General features: G+C 35.5%; 1 protein-coding gene across 3 annotated transcripts in view; it reads right to left on the bottom strand.

Annotated features, from left to right (window-relative positions):
• Window positions 1-5,830: 5,830 nt before the first annotated feature.
• LOC105331599 (serine/threonine-protein kinase mTOR) overlaps window positions 5,831-17,338 on the bottom strand; it is a 29,237-nt gene continuing 17,729 nt past the window's right edge. For all 3 annotated transcript variants that reach the window (XM_066078243.1, XM_066078245.1, XM_066078244.1), the window contains 10 exons: window positions 16,025-16,207; window positions 11,138-11,272; window positions 10,708-10,882; window positions 9,977-10,112; window positions 9,579-9,726; window positions 9,112-9,234; window positions 8,911-8,993; window positions 8,665-8,812; window positions 8,187-8,322; window positions 5,831-7,938 (listed from right to left, as the gene is read on the bottom strand). In XM_066078243.1, the coding sequence (XP_065934315.1) occupies window positions 7,604-7,938; window positions 8,187-8,322; window positions 8,665-8,812; window positions 8,911-8,993; window positions 9,112-9,234; window positions 9,579-9,726; window positions 9,977-10,112; window positions 10,708-10,882; window positions 11,138-11,272; window positions 16,025-16,207 (1,602 nt within the window). In that variant the 3' untranslated portion in view covers window positions 5,831-7,603. The remainder of the gene's footprint in view (window positions 7,939-8,186; window positions 8,323-8,664; window positions 8,813-8,910; window positions 8,994-9,111; window positions 9,235-9,578; window positions 9,727-9,976; window positions 10,113-10,707; window positions 10,883-11,137; window positions 11,273-16,024; window positions 16,208-17,338) is intronic.

Raw genomic sequence — 17,338 nt, 5'->3', positions numbered from 1 at the left:
AAACTGTCCAAAACTTCCAGATTTTTTTTATTATAGCAAAATTTGTATCCCTTTCTTGTTCGACCATTTTGGAAAATCATCACCTTAGTTTTATCGTTATTGACTGTGAGGCCCCATCTTTCACAATATGTATGAAGCGTGTTTAGGTGTTTTTGTAGACCATTAGTTGTTTCGCTTATTATAGGTAAATCGTCTGCAAATAGAAGCAGAAAAATGTTTATTTGATCAATGTCATAACAGTATTTATCTATGACACAATTAATTTTTATAAATGCTTCATACATGTATGGTACAATGTTGGTACATGCACTGTATATTTACAAAAACTCTTTGAATTACCCCAATACTTCCCTCATAAAAGAATAGGTTTGATAACTTAAAAAATCTACAAATTTTGTGTTTTTATTTCAAATATTCATATTTTGACATTTTTTTCTCTGCAACTTGTGAGTCAAATTAAAAAAAAAGATTTCTGCCGTATCTTCATAGTTATAATAAAGTATATTTGAGATATTATTCTGATTATTTTATTTGTTTAACTGATGACAATACATTATAATTATGTGCACATAATATTTATTTTAAATACATATACATTTGCTACAATACAAATAGTACACGTATACGGCATGGCAATTTGTTATACTCAATAAAACATGCAGAGAGAGTTCATTTGAATTTCACAATAAAATGCAGTCAATCATGTTGATACACAAGATGCACATCGATTCACTCTCTTCTGTGTATAGACTCTATCGACTGTCCACGTAGAACTGTTCGTCTGTGTGTCGATCCGTGGCGGTTGTGCCGGTGTTCGGGTGAGTTGAGGATGGGCTGGGATCGCCGTGAGGACTCTACCAATCAGGGGGCTGGGCTGCTTCACACCTGGTCCACTTCCTCTATGTCCCTGTCGTCTCCGTCGGAGTGGTCCGGAATCTCGCCGAATATCTCCATCTGTAGACTGCGCATCCTCTCGGCCTGTGTGACGGCGTAGTCGTGGTACACGTTCTTGGCTCCTTCGATGACGGCGAGCTGGAGTCGGTAGGTGTACCGGAAGGTCCGTAGGTTCCTTTCCTTGGCGATGTCGTACCTGGTCTGCATCCTGGACAACTTGTAGTTCAGGAGAACAATCTGTTCACAAGCTCGCCGGAACTTGTGCTCCGTCGCCGCTAACTGGAGCCGCAGGCGGTGAGTCTGCTCCTCGCTGTCCACCATTTCCACGTCTGTATCCATGGCAGCGTCGTTGTCGATCGTCACTGGGAAGGTTGGCTTAGAAGTGAACACTTGTGTTTCCATGTTGATTATGGTACTGTTGATTGCAATAAAGGGCTTTATATAGGGAGGAGAAAACAGCGCTCTCAAAATGTCACACAGAGACTGGAGCATTCTGATTGGTCCGCCACAGGACGATTATCTGAAGATAATCGGAGTGCGATAATTATCACGCTGCCGTTGATAATCATGCATCTGAAGACTCGAACTTTGTGTCACAGTTATGATTGGTTCAAATCGATCATCAGAAAGCCGTAAACTCAATTAGCGGAATGTCATATCGGAATTTGTGTTAATTATAAGTGAAGAGTATTTATTAACGGGAATGCAATTAATTATCTAAGATTTTAGTTTGTTTTTTTTTGGCAGTACATCTAACCAAACTATATAACTTTGAAATAGTATTTAATAGATGTAAGAACTATTTGTAATAAATCAATTTCGCAGACGTAAATAACTGAGGCGTAAAAACTTTAATTGCATGGCGATTTATTTTTTATTTAAATATTTTTTAATATTTTGCATCATTTGCACATTTTCATTTGGAAAATACAATATTATAAACCTGTGTATCAATACTTGCCATTCAAGTTTGCAGAAAAAATGCCATAAAAATCGGAGAATGAAGCATTCCATTGGACCACCACAGGACGATTACCTGGAGATAATTATCACACTGTCGATGATAATCATTGAGGACTCGAACTTCGTGTCACAGTTATGATTGGTTCAAATCGATCATCAGAGAGCCGTAAACTCAATTAGCGGAATGTCACATCTGAAGCTGTATTAATAAAAAAATCACGCGTAATTAATAACGGACAAGCACTTGTATATTTAGCAGTTTAGTATAGCTAATTATGCATATGTCACTGTGACCAGGGACGAATAGCATCAATATGAAGATGCTGATCAGTTGATAGGAGAAAATTTTACACCAATACATTTAGGACCTACAGCTGTAAGTATTGTACTTAGGCATTGGAATTTAATTACGTATGTAGTGTAAGATATATTCAAGAAAAAAAAACGAGGAGAAGCCTCCCTCCAAAATGTATTGAAACAAATATTAATGTTTTTCATTGTTGGAAAAACATTCCAAAAACAATTTGATAATGTCAATTTAAGATAAAAGAAACGTAGAAGCACTTGAATGGTAGCCAAAAGGTCATAAACGGTGAGTGCATGTGTTTTTCATGTACAAATGTTGTTTTTTTTTTATCTACATTAAATTTCATTATCATTTTCTCTATATTTTAGTGGTTTTTAGATAAATATGTTTAATATAACAAGTTCTTTTCCTCAAAGTTTTGGTAATACTCTTTGTTTGTTACACTAACACGGAAAAATGTATTGGGTGCTTCAGACTGTACATTATATATTCACAACCAATAGCAGTAGTAGTATTAGTAGTTTATTGGCGTATACATTACATACATTGCCATAGCATACAATTTAACAGTACTTTACAATAATTGTGGGTACAAGTGGGAGGCAGGTTATATATATATACATATATAAAAGGTATAAAGTGGATGAAAAAATATCAAAAAGACCAACAAAGCAGTAGTTATATATAAACTTAATTTACGCCTATTGACGTCTGATGGTAAAGTTGTCCCTCTTATTAAAAGATTCGTACACATATTTAGCCAGTTTTTTTAACATTAATATAGAATCAGAACTGAGTAAATCAATAAATTTTGCCATACTTGGTCGTACATAGAAGTATTTCTTGATATATAATTTCCTTAACTCCGTGTAAAAATCACACACCAAAACAAAATGGTATTCATCTTCGACATCGTTTGAATTACAATATATACATTTCCTTTCATTAATAGGACATTTTTTATCATATCTACCAGATTCGATTCGTAGACGATGTGGAGATAATCTAAGTCTACTTATAAGGCTTTCCTATGTTTATCATATAATATGTGATTTAGATACTCTGCCTGGTGTACAGGCAAGTTTAGATATTTATATAGACGTAAAGGGTGAGCATTTTCAGTTTCTACCCTTAAATTTTGGTAAAAACAATCTGACAATCTTTGCTCAAAATATACATAAAACATTTTTTCATTTACCGACTCAGGGTAATACCATACATCACCGAAACCATTTGACAATAGGGTGTTCTTGACAAAAATAATCCAGCTTGATAACATGTTTTTCAGATCATAATCATAAATTGATTTTTAATAAGACAATTTTGGTAGCGTAAAATTTTAAACCAATACTTAATTATGCGTAATGTTCTAGTTATTAACAATGGTGTTCTTCCTAGTTCACAATATACTGCAGGGGTACATGTAGAAGTTTTCACCCCGAGCCGTCTTTTGCAGAATTTTAAATGAACACGTTCAAGGTCTTTCGCATTTGTATATCCCCACTATCAGCTCCGTAGTTCATTTTCGAGGAACAGGCCATGTCAAATAGTTCCATCATTGTCTTGCAATCAAGAGACAATTTTTGAGTTTTGTGCATAAACGTTTTATATAATTGAAGTGTTTTTTCCGCGGTTATTTTCACATGTTTATTGAAGAGGCCATTTGGGGTTTGAACCGTTCCAAGGTATGCAAAACTGTCCAAAACTTCCAGATTTTTGTTATTATAGCAAAATTTGTATCCCTTTCTTGTTCGACCATTTTGGAAAATCATCACCTTAGTTTTATCGTTATTGACTGTGAGGCCCCATCTTTCACAATATGTATGAAGCGTGTTTAGGTGTTTTTGTAGACCATTAGGTGTTTCGCTTATTATAGGTATATCGTCTGCAAATAGAAGCAGAAAAATGTTTATTTGATCAATGTCTATGCCCGCTGACAAGTTCTCGTGCAAGTGTGTGTCCAGGTCTTCCGGGAATAGAGAAAAAAGCAATTGCTGTGATGTTAGCAAATGAGCATTCATTTAGATTTCATATCCCATGAGCATGTTATTGCTCATTATTACAAAAGATATGGCATTCGTTAGCCGGAAATATAATGAACAATAAGGTGTGAATTAACATTTTATCTTTAATTTATTGTCACAAACAATATTACTTTAAAGGACATGTTTAACAGTACATTCGTAATACATAACAGTATTTATCTATGACAATTAATTTTTATAAATGCTTCATACATGTACGGTACAATGTTGGTACATGCACTGTATATTTACAAAAACTCTTTTTGAATTACCCCAATACTTCCCTCATAAAAGAATAGGTTTGATAACTTAAAAAATCTACAAATTTTGTGTTTTTATTTCAAATATTCATATTTTGACATTTTTTTCTCTGCAACTTGTGAGTCAAATAAAAAAAAAAAATTTCTGCCGTATCTTCATAGTTATAATAAAGTGTATTTGAGATATTATTCTGATTATTTTATTTGTTTAACTGATGACAATACATTATGATTATGTGCATATAATATTTATTTTAAACACATATACATTTGCTACAATACAAATAGTACACGTATACGGCATGGCAATTTGTTATACTCAATAATACATGCAGAGAGAGTTCATTTGATTTTCACAATAAAATGCAGTCAGTCATGTTGATACACAAGATGCACATCGATTCACTCTCTTCTGTGTATAGACTCTATCGACTGTCCACGTAGAACTGTTCGTCTGTGTGTCGATCCGTGGCGGTTGTGCCGGTGTTCGTGTGAGTTGAGGATGGGCTGGGATCGCCGTGAGGACTCTACCAATCAGGGGGCTGGGCTGCTTCACACCTGGTCCACTTCCTCTATGTCCCTGTCGTCTCCGTCGGAGTGGTCCGGAATCTCGCCGAATATCTCCATCTGTAGACTGCGCATCCTCTCGGCCTGTGTGACGGCGTAGTCGTGGTACACGTTCTTGGCTCCTTCGATGACGGCGAGCTGGAGTCGGTAGGTGTACCGGAAGGTCCGTAGGTTCCTCTCCTTGGCGATGTCGTACCTGGCCTGCATCCCGGACAACTTGTAGTTCAGGAGAACAATCTGTAAGTATTGTACTTAGACATTGGAATTTAATTACGTATGTAGTGCAAGATATATTCAAGAAAAAACCCCAGAGGAGAAGCCCCCCTCCAAAATGTATTGAAACAAATATTAATGTTTTTCATTGTTGGAAAAACATTCCAAAAACAATTTGATAATGTCAATTTAAAATAAAAGAAACATAGAAGCACTTGAATGGTAGCTAAAAAGTCAGTAAATTGAGACATAAACGGTGAGTGCATGTGTTTTTCATGTACAAATGTTGTTGTTTTTTTATCAATATTTTAAATTTCATTATCATTTTCTCTATATTTCAGTGGTTTTTAAATAAATCTGTTTAATATAACAAGTTCTTTTCCTCAAAGATTTGGTAATACTCTTTGTTTGTTACACAAGCACTGAAAAATGTATTGGGTGCTTCAGACTGTACATTGTATATTCACAAACAATAGCAATTGCTGTGATGTTAACAAATGAGCATTCATTTAGATTTCATATCCCATGAGCATGTTATTGCTCATTATTACAAAAGATATGGCATTCGTTAGCAGGAAATATAATGAACAATAAGGTGTGAATTAACATTTTATCTTTAATTTATTGTCACAAACAATATTACTTTAAAGGACATTTTTAACAGTATATTTGTAATACATAACAGTATTTATCTATGACACAATTATAAATGCTTCATACATGTACGGTACAATGTTGGTACATGCACTGTATATTTACAAAAACTCTTTGAATTACCCCAATACTTCCCTCATAAAAGAATAGGGTTGATAACTTGAAAAATCTACAAATTTTGTGTTTTTATTTCAAATATTCATATTTTGCGATTTTTTTCTCTGCAATTTGCGAGTCAAATAAAAAAAAAGAGTTCTGCCTCATAATTAACATACTCAATATGCATATTTGTAGATGTAAAGTTTTCATGACAATTGTACATATAGCTCCATTTCCATAACACAGCGAATATCACAAGAATATTTTTGTCAAATCTAATAAGCATGGTTTAAAGAGTAAATACATCAACATGAATGTTCGTTAAGGTATCCGATCTATAATAGCCCCAGGTTCAATGAATTTGGTGCATAACAGATATGTATGGGCTTAATACTCAGTATACTTGGACATAATTTTCATGTTTAAGTATCAATATGTAAGAGTGGAATGTGTCCTAATTAATGACCTTTTCCTTTTTTTGAAGAGTTGCGCCCCTTTGCTTTTATTCTATAAAATTCATTTTAAAAAATCTATATAGTGTAAAATTGATTTTCAATAGTTTTTGTATTCCTAATGATAAAATACATCTTTTCACCAAAGCATTTATTGATATTCTTAGAATTTACTTTTTTATTTTAAAAAATGTGCTTGTCCCCATAGACCATAATGCAATCTTTATGATCAATTAATCACTGCTTAGTTAATAATATTTTTGAAAATTTCTCTCAGTAAATCTTTTTCTTGTTTAAAATGCTTTAGGTATCAAAGTATTAAATACATGATGGATATTCAAGGTTGGAAAAATTAGGTCCTATTATGGATCGGATACCTTAATGACATGTACATGTGTAATAACTACATGTGTATTAACATGTACAAAAAGACATTTAGAATTTATCCGCATAGCACTTATAAAAACTGTTGTCAGCACAAAATAACAGAGCCAGCACTAGTATGTACATCAGACAATACAAAACAGGACTTACCCGGTAATGACTGCATGTACAAGTAAGTACATTCATAGAAGCATACTGTACACATAAAAATATGGAACCTCGACACATTCATAGCATGAATGTTCATACATAAATGTTGTGAAGCATGTGGTTGCACATGTTAAGCTACTAGCAATGTTTGATTGTAAAAAATAAACCTGAATTGCAGTAACATTGTCAATAATTACCAGTAATCATTAAGTAAAGTGGAGCTTATAACTTGTTTTGAAGCAAACTTTAAGATCCCAAATTTTATGATACTTTCATGTTTCTAATTTACGGTAAAACGATTCACAGGATACATGTACATGTATCATAATTCTCTGTCATTTTCAGTACTTGTTCATTTGTTTAGCAAATTGCTAAAACATGTCATTACTACATAAATAATCCATAAACAAATATACAATCAGTAAATAAGTTTCAAAAAGGCATTTGCAAACTATCTTCTGTACACAGGCACATTTAACTGCCAAATTAATCTATACATAATTTGCAATAAAAAAACAACATGTTAATGTACATATGTATGTAAGACATACCAACTTAATAAATCACAGGTGACATGCATAACACAGTGTTTACAGGTGGAAACACCACTGCACACACATCAGAGCCGAGAACCTTTCACCAGAATGGACACCACCCAATGTAACACTGACACAGATTCTCGTGGGAGGTGGCCTGTTTTATCAGGAGGTCCACCTGGGTGGGGACATCAATCGGATCCCCCTGAGAGAAGTCACGACCAGTTAGTTTGTCCCTGACCCGATTAATGATGGACAGTGCCTTCTTGTTGATGACCTCTGCCTGGAAATTGTCCCCGCTGACAGAACTTGCGGCCTCAGGGGCAGATCGTTTGTGGGCGGTCTGATTGATATCGACGTTTTCCAACATGTCCGCCTGTTCCTGACTTCCACCAGAGTACGAATCTTTGGTCTTTGTTTTCCCTTTAGCTGTTGCTATAAATGAAATTTATAAGTTCACAATAATGTCTGAAATGCTTAGAAAATGTGCAAACAACCAATTCAAAAACAATTATTTCAAGCCATTAAATTGAAATTTTTTTTCATGCAGATGAAGTTGATTCCCTCTTTATTGAAAAATATAAATGTTCCTGGTATATGATTTAAGTCAGTGACCAATTTGATGTGACAATTTTAAAAGAAACCAATATAATATTGATGGTTAAAGGGAGTGGGCTACATACTGTCCATGAGCCTCCAGTTGAGGAGAGGGTCGTACACGAAGGCCTCGAGCACGGCCATCAGACTGTCCTTGTGTTCCCTTAGTACCTCCATCACACTCTCACAGGTCATCTTATAGTTACCGTCGATACCTGTCACCTAGCAACAAAAAGCATTGCATGTTATGAAATAGTAAGATACATTATAGAAGAATAATTTGCAACATTATTGTCACACAAATTCTGTTTTAATAATAACACAACGATTTCAAAAAGTACGGTAAATGAGAAAGGACACACATATATAAGTCAAACAAATTTAAGATATTTTTTAATTCAGGATCTGGGAAAGGACAATGTTATATGAATATCAGTCAAGCCTGAGTAAAATTTTTTTTATCTGATGATCTTATTACAAATAAAATTAAGTCAATTAAATACAATATGCACATAATATTGGTAAGCATAATTCATAATGGTCATCAGGTTGTGTAAGTCGTACCTCCATAGCATTGATTAACATGCGAGTCAAGCGGAATGGAATCTTCTCTGGAAACTTTTCTCTCACCATGGCAACCTCAAAGCAGTCACCAAAGTCAATATGGATGACCTTGCCGCTAGTACGGTCCAACATCAGATTGGAGGGATGTCTGAATTTAAGTTGAAATTTTTACAAAACAACCCTTATTATAACAAATACATGATAACTAAGGCATGGGACACAATCCTTGAAACCTTTTAATCATACCTGTCTCCAAGACCCAACACATAGCCCACCATAGACATAACAGCCAGGGAGCGTGTATAGTTTGTACGTCTATCGAACCACACCTGTCAAATTATGAAGCACACACCTTAACATTTCTCTAACATTTATTAAATTGAGTTTAAAATTGTTCACCATCGGAGTTTTATTCACCAACACAAAGCATGACACTGTGTGCTTTACCTCTGAGCTGGGACTCTTGTACCACAAGATCTTGGCCAGGTCATCTCCCTGGGTGTGCTCCAGAGCATGCTCAAATACCTCCACCTTCTGCATCAGGGTCAAATGGTCATAGTCTGGTGCCATCTATAAAACATCAATGAATACTTGTATATACATGTAGTAACCAAAATTTTGATCTCGGATACTGAAAATTAACTTTTGTTTGTATAAGAAACATTTTTGCAAGATTCAAAGCAATATCATTGTCAGAAATATTTTTCACTGCAAACCAGTCTTTTTTACTCAATCGCTATCATTGGTCCCCATGAAGAAGATGGAGAAGGCATTGCCTGCTGCCTAATCCATTTAAGTAAATGTATATTTGCATAACAAAATATTTTCATTTCAAATTGGTCCCCATGAACAAGTTTAGCACTGGTAAATTAGAAAAATAAGGTTGGTTCACAGTATTTCAGAAATGTACTTACTCTGAGCATCAGCCTGTGCTCTATGTTGAGCAGAATTTTCTTTTTCTCTCGGTAGTCACGGATGAGGGAGTGTAGGGTGTCGGTGTGGGGGACCCAGCCAATCAGGCCGGAGTTTGTTGACAGGGGGATAACAGAGAACCGCTGAATCCTGTCAATACGTCAGAGATATAGCAATAGTGAAGACTGTCGACTTGTGCATGTACAAGTACATGCTTGCAAAGCAAATAAATGTAAAATGTACCGGTAATAAGTTAAATAAACTAAATCTACTATTACTCCTACACATCACAAACTATGAGGAGGAAAAGATAATTTAGTAAAATTTACAAAAAACATTCACAACTTTCAAATCAAGTAACAAAGTTCCAATCTATTTTTTATAGAAGTTAGTGTCTTACGTAAGGTTCCTTCGGAAGGTCTCTGGATTTTCCACCAGGAGAGAGTTGACTAGTCCAAAGAGCTGCATGACTCGCTCGTCTTGTCGCAGGTCCTCGTGTCCCTTCAGCAGGAACTGGAACTCCTTCCCATTGGAACCTATTAATGAGGGATTAAAGTGAAACAATTTAAAGTATATATTCCATTTCTATTGGAACTCCTTCCCATTGGAGCCTGTTAATGAGGGATAAAAGGGAAACAACTAAAAGTACATATTCCATTTCTATTGGAACTCCTTCCCATTGGAGCCTGTTAATGAGAGAACAAAGGGAAACAACTAAAAGTACATATTCCATTTCTATTGGAACTCCTTCCCATTGGAGCCTGTTAATGAGAGAACAAAGTGAAACAACTAAAAGGACATATTACATTTCCATTGGAACTCCTTCCCATTGGAGCCTGTTAATGAGGGAACAAAGTGAAACAACTAAAAGGACATATTCCATTTCTACTTGATTAAAATACAAAACAGGCGTATGTTATTCTGCAAACATTAACAAATAAGTACTAATGTTTTAAATAAAACTGATGAGTTGTTTTGTTTGATTCCTTATTGTATTATCAGCTTGTAACTGCAATAATGCACAACTAAAATACAATGTACATTATTTTGATTGAATTTACCAATCTACTTAAACTTTTTTAAATACATGCATAAGGAATCAGTATGGTGACATAAAGGCAAGCCACTTACCAAATATGCTGAGTTTTCTGGGCCTCTGCTTTGAGGTAATGACTTGCAGTGAGCTCTGGCAGCGTTTGATTTTGACGATCGGTTGGTTTGGTTCATACTTCCCAGGCACAGCTAACTCCAGATCTTGACAGCGGAGAAGTTTAGGAGAAACATACTGAAGCTCCAGGGATGTCAGCTGTTAAAGGTAAACAATACAATTACCAGTAAATACATGCATACATACAAGACTACCTAGATGCTAGAACCAGGTAATAATTTTGTATAAATTTTCCAATATGCATCCATCTACTTTTAATTTTGGTAGGACAGCAAGTCTGAGAAATTCTGCATTTGGTTGAATGCTATCAAATCCATTATCTTTTTCTAAATGTACATAGACTTACACTCAAAGGTTTTGACCTGAATTGTTACCAGTATAGGTGATGGTTACCTGAGGTAGCTGTTTAGAGATCCTCCTGAACACATGGTAGTAGAGATCCCAGGCCTGGGTCAGGTCCTTGACATTCTCTGACCTCTGGTACTTCCTACACCACTCCTGGGCCTCCATTAGGTCACGGCCGTACGCCTACAGAGTAACACACTCAATGTATACACACAGATGTACCACTGATAGAGTAACACACACCATATAGACACACTAATGTACCACTGATAGAGTAACACACACCATATAGACACACTAATGTACCACTGATAGAGTAACACACTCCATATAAACACACAGATGTACCACTGATAGAGTAACACACACCATATAGACACACTAATGTACCACTGATAGAGTACTAATGTACCACTGATAGAGTAACACACACCATATAGACACACTAATGTACCACTGATAGAGTAACACACTCCATATAAACACACTAATGTACCACTGATAGAGTAACACACTCCATATAGACACACAGATGTACCACTGATAGAGTAACACACACCATATGAACACACTAATGTACCACTGATAGAGTAACACACACCATATAGACACACTAATGTACCACTGATAGAGTAACACACACCATATAGACACACAGATGTACCACTGATAGAGTACTAATGAACCACTGATAGAGTAACACACTCCATATAGACACACTAATGTACCACTGATAGAGTAACACACTCCATATAGACACACTAATGTACCACTGATAGAGTAACACACTCCATATAGACACACTAATGTACCACTGATAGAGTAACACACACCATATAAACACACAGATGTACCACTGATAGAGTAACATACACCATATAAACACACTAATGTACCACTGATAGAGTAACACACACCATATAGACACACTAATGTACCACTGATAGAGTAACACACTCCATATAGACACACTAATGTACCACTGATAGAGTAACACACACCATATAGACACACAAATGTACCACTGATAGAGTAACACACACCATATAGACACACTAATGTACCACTGATAGAGTAACACACACCATATAGACACACAAATGTACCACTGATAGAGTAACACACACCATATAAACACACTAATGTACCACTGATAGAGTAACACACACCATATAAACACATTAATGTACCACTGATAGAGTAACACACACCATATAACACACAGATGTACCACTGATAGAGTAACACACACCATATAAACGCACTAATGTACCACTGATAGAGTAACACACACCATATAAACACACTATTGTACCACTGATAGAGTAACACACACCATATAGACACACTAATGTACCACTGATAGAGTAACACACACCATATAAACACACTAATGTACCACTGATAGAGTAACATACACCATATAAACACACTAATGTACCACTGATAGAGTAACACACACCATATAAACACACTAATGTACCACTGATAGAGTACTAATGTACCACTGATAGAGTAACACACTCCATATAGACACACTAATGTACCACTGATAGAGTAACACACTCCATATAGACACACTAATGTACCACTGATAGAGTAACACACACCATATAGACACACTAATGTACCACTGATAGAGTACTAATGTACCACTGATAGAGTATCACACTCCATATAGACACACTTATGTACCACTGAGAGAGTACTAATGTACCAATGATAGAGTAACACACTCCATATAGACACACTAATATATCACTGATAGAGTACTAATGTACCACTGATAGAGTAACACACTCCATATAGACACACTAATATATCACTGATAGAGTAACACACTCCATATAGACACACTAATGTACCACTGATAGAGTACTAATGTAATGTACCACTGATAGAGTAACACACACCATATAGACACACTAATGTACCACTGATAGAGTACTAATGTACCACTGATAGAGTATCACACTCCATATAGACACACTTATGTACCACTGAGAGAGTACTAATGTACCAATGATAGAGTAACACACACCATATAGACACACTAATGTACCACTGATAGAGTACTAATGTACCACTGATAGAGTAACACACTCCATATAGACACACTAATATATCACTGATAGAGTAACACACTCCATATAGACACACTAATGTACCACTGATAGAGTACTAATGTAATGTACCACTGATAGAGTAACACACACCATATAGACACACTAATGTACCACTGATAGAGTAACACACACCATATGAACACACTTATGTACCACTGATAGAGTTACACACACCATATAAACACACTAATGTACCACTGATAAAGTAACACACACCATAAAGACACACTAATGTACCACTGATAGAGTAACACACACCATATAAACACACTAATGTACCACTGATAGAGTAACACACACCATATAGACACACTAATGTACCACTGATAGAGTAACACACACCATATAGACACACTAATGTACCACTGATAGAGTACTAATGTACCACTGATAGAGTAACACACTCCATATAGACACACTAATGTACCACTGATAGAGTACTAATGTACCACTGATAGAGTAACACACACCATATAGACACACTAATGTACCACTGATAGAGTAACACACACCATATAGACACACTTATGTACCACTGATAGAGTAACACACACCATATGAACACACTAATGTACCACTGATAGAGTACTAATGTACCACTGATAGAGTAACACACTCCATATAGACACACTAATGTACCACTGATAGAGTACTAATGTACCACTGATAGAGTAACACACTCCATATAGACACACTAATGTACCACTGATAGAGTACTAATGTAATGTACCACTGATAGAGTAACACACACCATATGAACACACTAATGTACCACTGATAGAGTAACACACACCATATAGACACACTAATGTACCACTGATAGAGTAACACACTCCATATAGACACACTAATGTACCACTGATAGAGTACTAATGAACCACTGATAGAGTAACACACTCCATATAGACACACTAATGTACCACTGATAGAGTAACACACTCCATATAGACACACTAATGTACCACTGATAGAGTAACATACACCATATAGACACACTAATGTACCACTGATAGAGTAACACACACCATATGAACACACTAATGTACCACTGATAGAGTAACACACACCATATGAACACACTAATGTACCACTGATAGAGTAACACACCATATAGACACACTAATGTACCACTGATAGAGTAACACACACCATATAGACACACTAATGTACTACTGATAGAGTACTAATGTACCACTGATAGAGTAACACACTCCATATAGACACACTAATGTACCACTGATAGAGTACTAATGTACCACTGATAGAGTAACACACTCCATATAGACACACTAATGTACCACTGATAGAGTAACACACTCCATATAGACACACTAATGTACCACTGATAGAGTAACACACTCCATATAGACACACTAATGTACCACTGATAGAGTACTAATGTACCACTGATAGAGTAACACACTCCAAATAGACACACTAATGTACCACTGATAGAGTAACACACTCCATATAGACACACTAATGTACCACTGATAGGGTACTAATGTAATGTACCACTGATAGAGTAACACACTCCATATAGACACACTAATGTACCACTGATAGAGTAACACACACCATATAGACACACAGATGTATCACTGATAGAGTAACACACACCATAAAGACACACTAATGTACCACTGATAGAGTAACATACACCATATAAACACACTAATGTACCACTGATAGAGTAACACACACCATATAGACACACTAATGTACCACTGATAGAGTAACACACACCATATGAACACACTAATGTACCACTGATAGAGTTACACACACCATATAGACACACTAATGTACCACTGATAGAGTAACACACACCATATAGACACACTAATGTACCACTGATAGAGTAACACACACCATATAGACACACTAATGTACCACTGATAGAGTAACACACACCATATAGACACACTAATGTACCACTGATAGAGTAACACACACCATATAGACACACTAATGTACCACTGATAGAGTAACACACACCATATAAACACACTAATGTACCACTGATAGAGTAACACACACCATATAGACACACTAATGTACCACTGATAGAGTAACACACACCATATGAACACACTAATGTACCACTGATAGAGTAACACACACCATATGAACACACTAATGTACCACTGATAGAGTAACACACCATATAGACACACTGATGTACCACTGATAGAGTAACACACACCATATAGACACACTAATGTACCACTGATAGAGTAACACGCTCCATATAGACACACTAATGTACCACCGATAGAGTAACACACACCATATAGACACACTAATGTACCACTGATAGAGTAACACACTCCATATAGACACACTAATGTACCACTGATAGAGTAACACACTCCATATAGACACACTAATGTACCACTGATAGAGTAACAGACACCATATAAACACACTAATGTACCACTGATAGAGTAACACACTCCATATAAACACACTAATGTACCACTGATAGGATCAATTCAACAAGACCAGTACTCAGTAACCCTAATCTTGCAGTACAAAGTACTGTACACCAACTTTTATTAATTCTGATCACTTTATTTTGAAAGTTATCAGTGATAAATTGGATCACTGCCATTCATGAGGAAGCTTTAATTTTGTTAAAATAATATATACATGTACATAAAACATTAAAAGATTAGTTCATGATTTGAAATATTAGTGATGACCAGGTAGTCAGTAACTTCATAATCAGTACTGTACCTAGTCATCATAATTACCAGCATATATACAGTACACTACTGTGGAGATTCAAAATGATGTCACTAATTACCTGATTAAATGAAGTTTCCTTGAGGGTCTGGGGCCCACGCTCCACCATGTTATGTAGCGGCTCCAGGGTAGAGAACATGCCCTTGATGTCCCTCTCCCCAAAGTATAGCCTGGAGGCCTCCTCTAGTCCCTCGTGCCACAACTCATGCCAGAGAATGGCCACTCGGATCAGCTCCTCACTCACCTAAACATCAAAATCAATTACAAATTCTGCTTATTATTTGAACACAGTTTCAAGGAAATGACTACCATTTTTGAAATTGGTATGTGACATGACTAAGCAGGTGCTACTTAAAATGATGTACAATAAATGTAATAAATGCAAATAAAATATGAAATTGTTGTGGAGCATAAGAAGGTATCTTTTGTGACTCAATTTCTGAATAGAAAAACTTACAATATTGTTTTAATAACAAGCAGGCTTGGGGCGAATTACATTGTAGAGTAATGCATTACATTACCATTACTTCCATGAATTTGGGCATTAAATTACCATTACCATTACTTGATTTTCTTGAAGTAATGCATTACATTCCCATTACATGAGTAAAGTAATGGATTACCATTACCATTACTTTGTTTTAAAAAAGCAAAGCTAATAAAGAGTTTTTGCAAATGTTTCAAATATAAAACACTCTTTAACATATCTAGAGGTTCATGCTCAGTATTAGGTTCAAATTCAATGACTATACAAGAGTCATTCTTTATTTGCTCAATATATAATCATCTTGTGGCATTATGAACAACATACGTATTACATAAGTAAAATGATATTCATAGACATTTGGCATGATCCAATGTAGGATACGAAATAGAGACACAGAATTACATGCATAACAAAAAACAATTTATGGAATAATGTTGCGGTTATCAAAAGCTAAACAGAGATATTTCCCCAGATTACACAAATCTTTATAATTTTGGACACTTAATTGTATTAATTCATTAACAGATGGTTTTTCCCAGTTACATTTTTTAAGATACGGTGTTTTAAGATTGCTGTTGCACTTTATGATCGAAGTTTCAAAGGGTTCATCTTTTAACTGCATCCTGTTAGTTTGAAAATCTTCCCAGCTACATGTATACTAAATAAATGTTTTAAAAATACAGGAGCAGTCGAAGCTTGGACTGAAAAGTACTGTTTGATGATCTTTATCTTAATTAGGATATATTAAGTGCAATAATAGAAAAATACATGAATCTTGTATTTTCTATCAGTCCAAACTAATGTACAGTGTACTTAATATACAAGAGAGAGACAAGAGAGAGAGTGAGAGAGAAAGAGAAAATAAGTAAGTAAAATTATTTTCAAATG

This window comes from Magallana gigas, chromosome 3, assembly GCF_963853765.1.
Source record: "Magallana gigas chromosome 3, xbMagGiga1.1, whole genome shotgun sequence".
Classification (NCBI taxonomy): Eukaryota; Metazoa; Mollusca; class Bivalvia; order Ostreida; family Ostreidae; genus Magallana; species Magallana gigas.
This window is presented reverse-complemented; position numbering and strand designations above follow the sequence as displayed.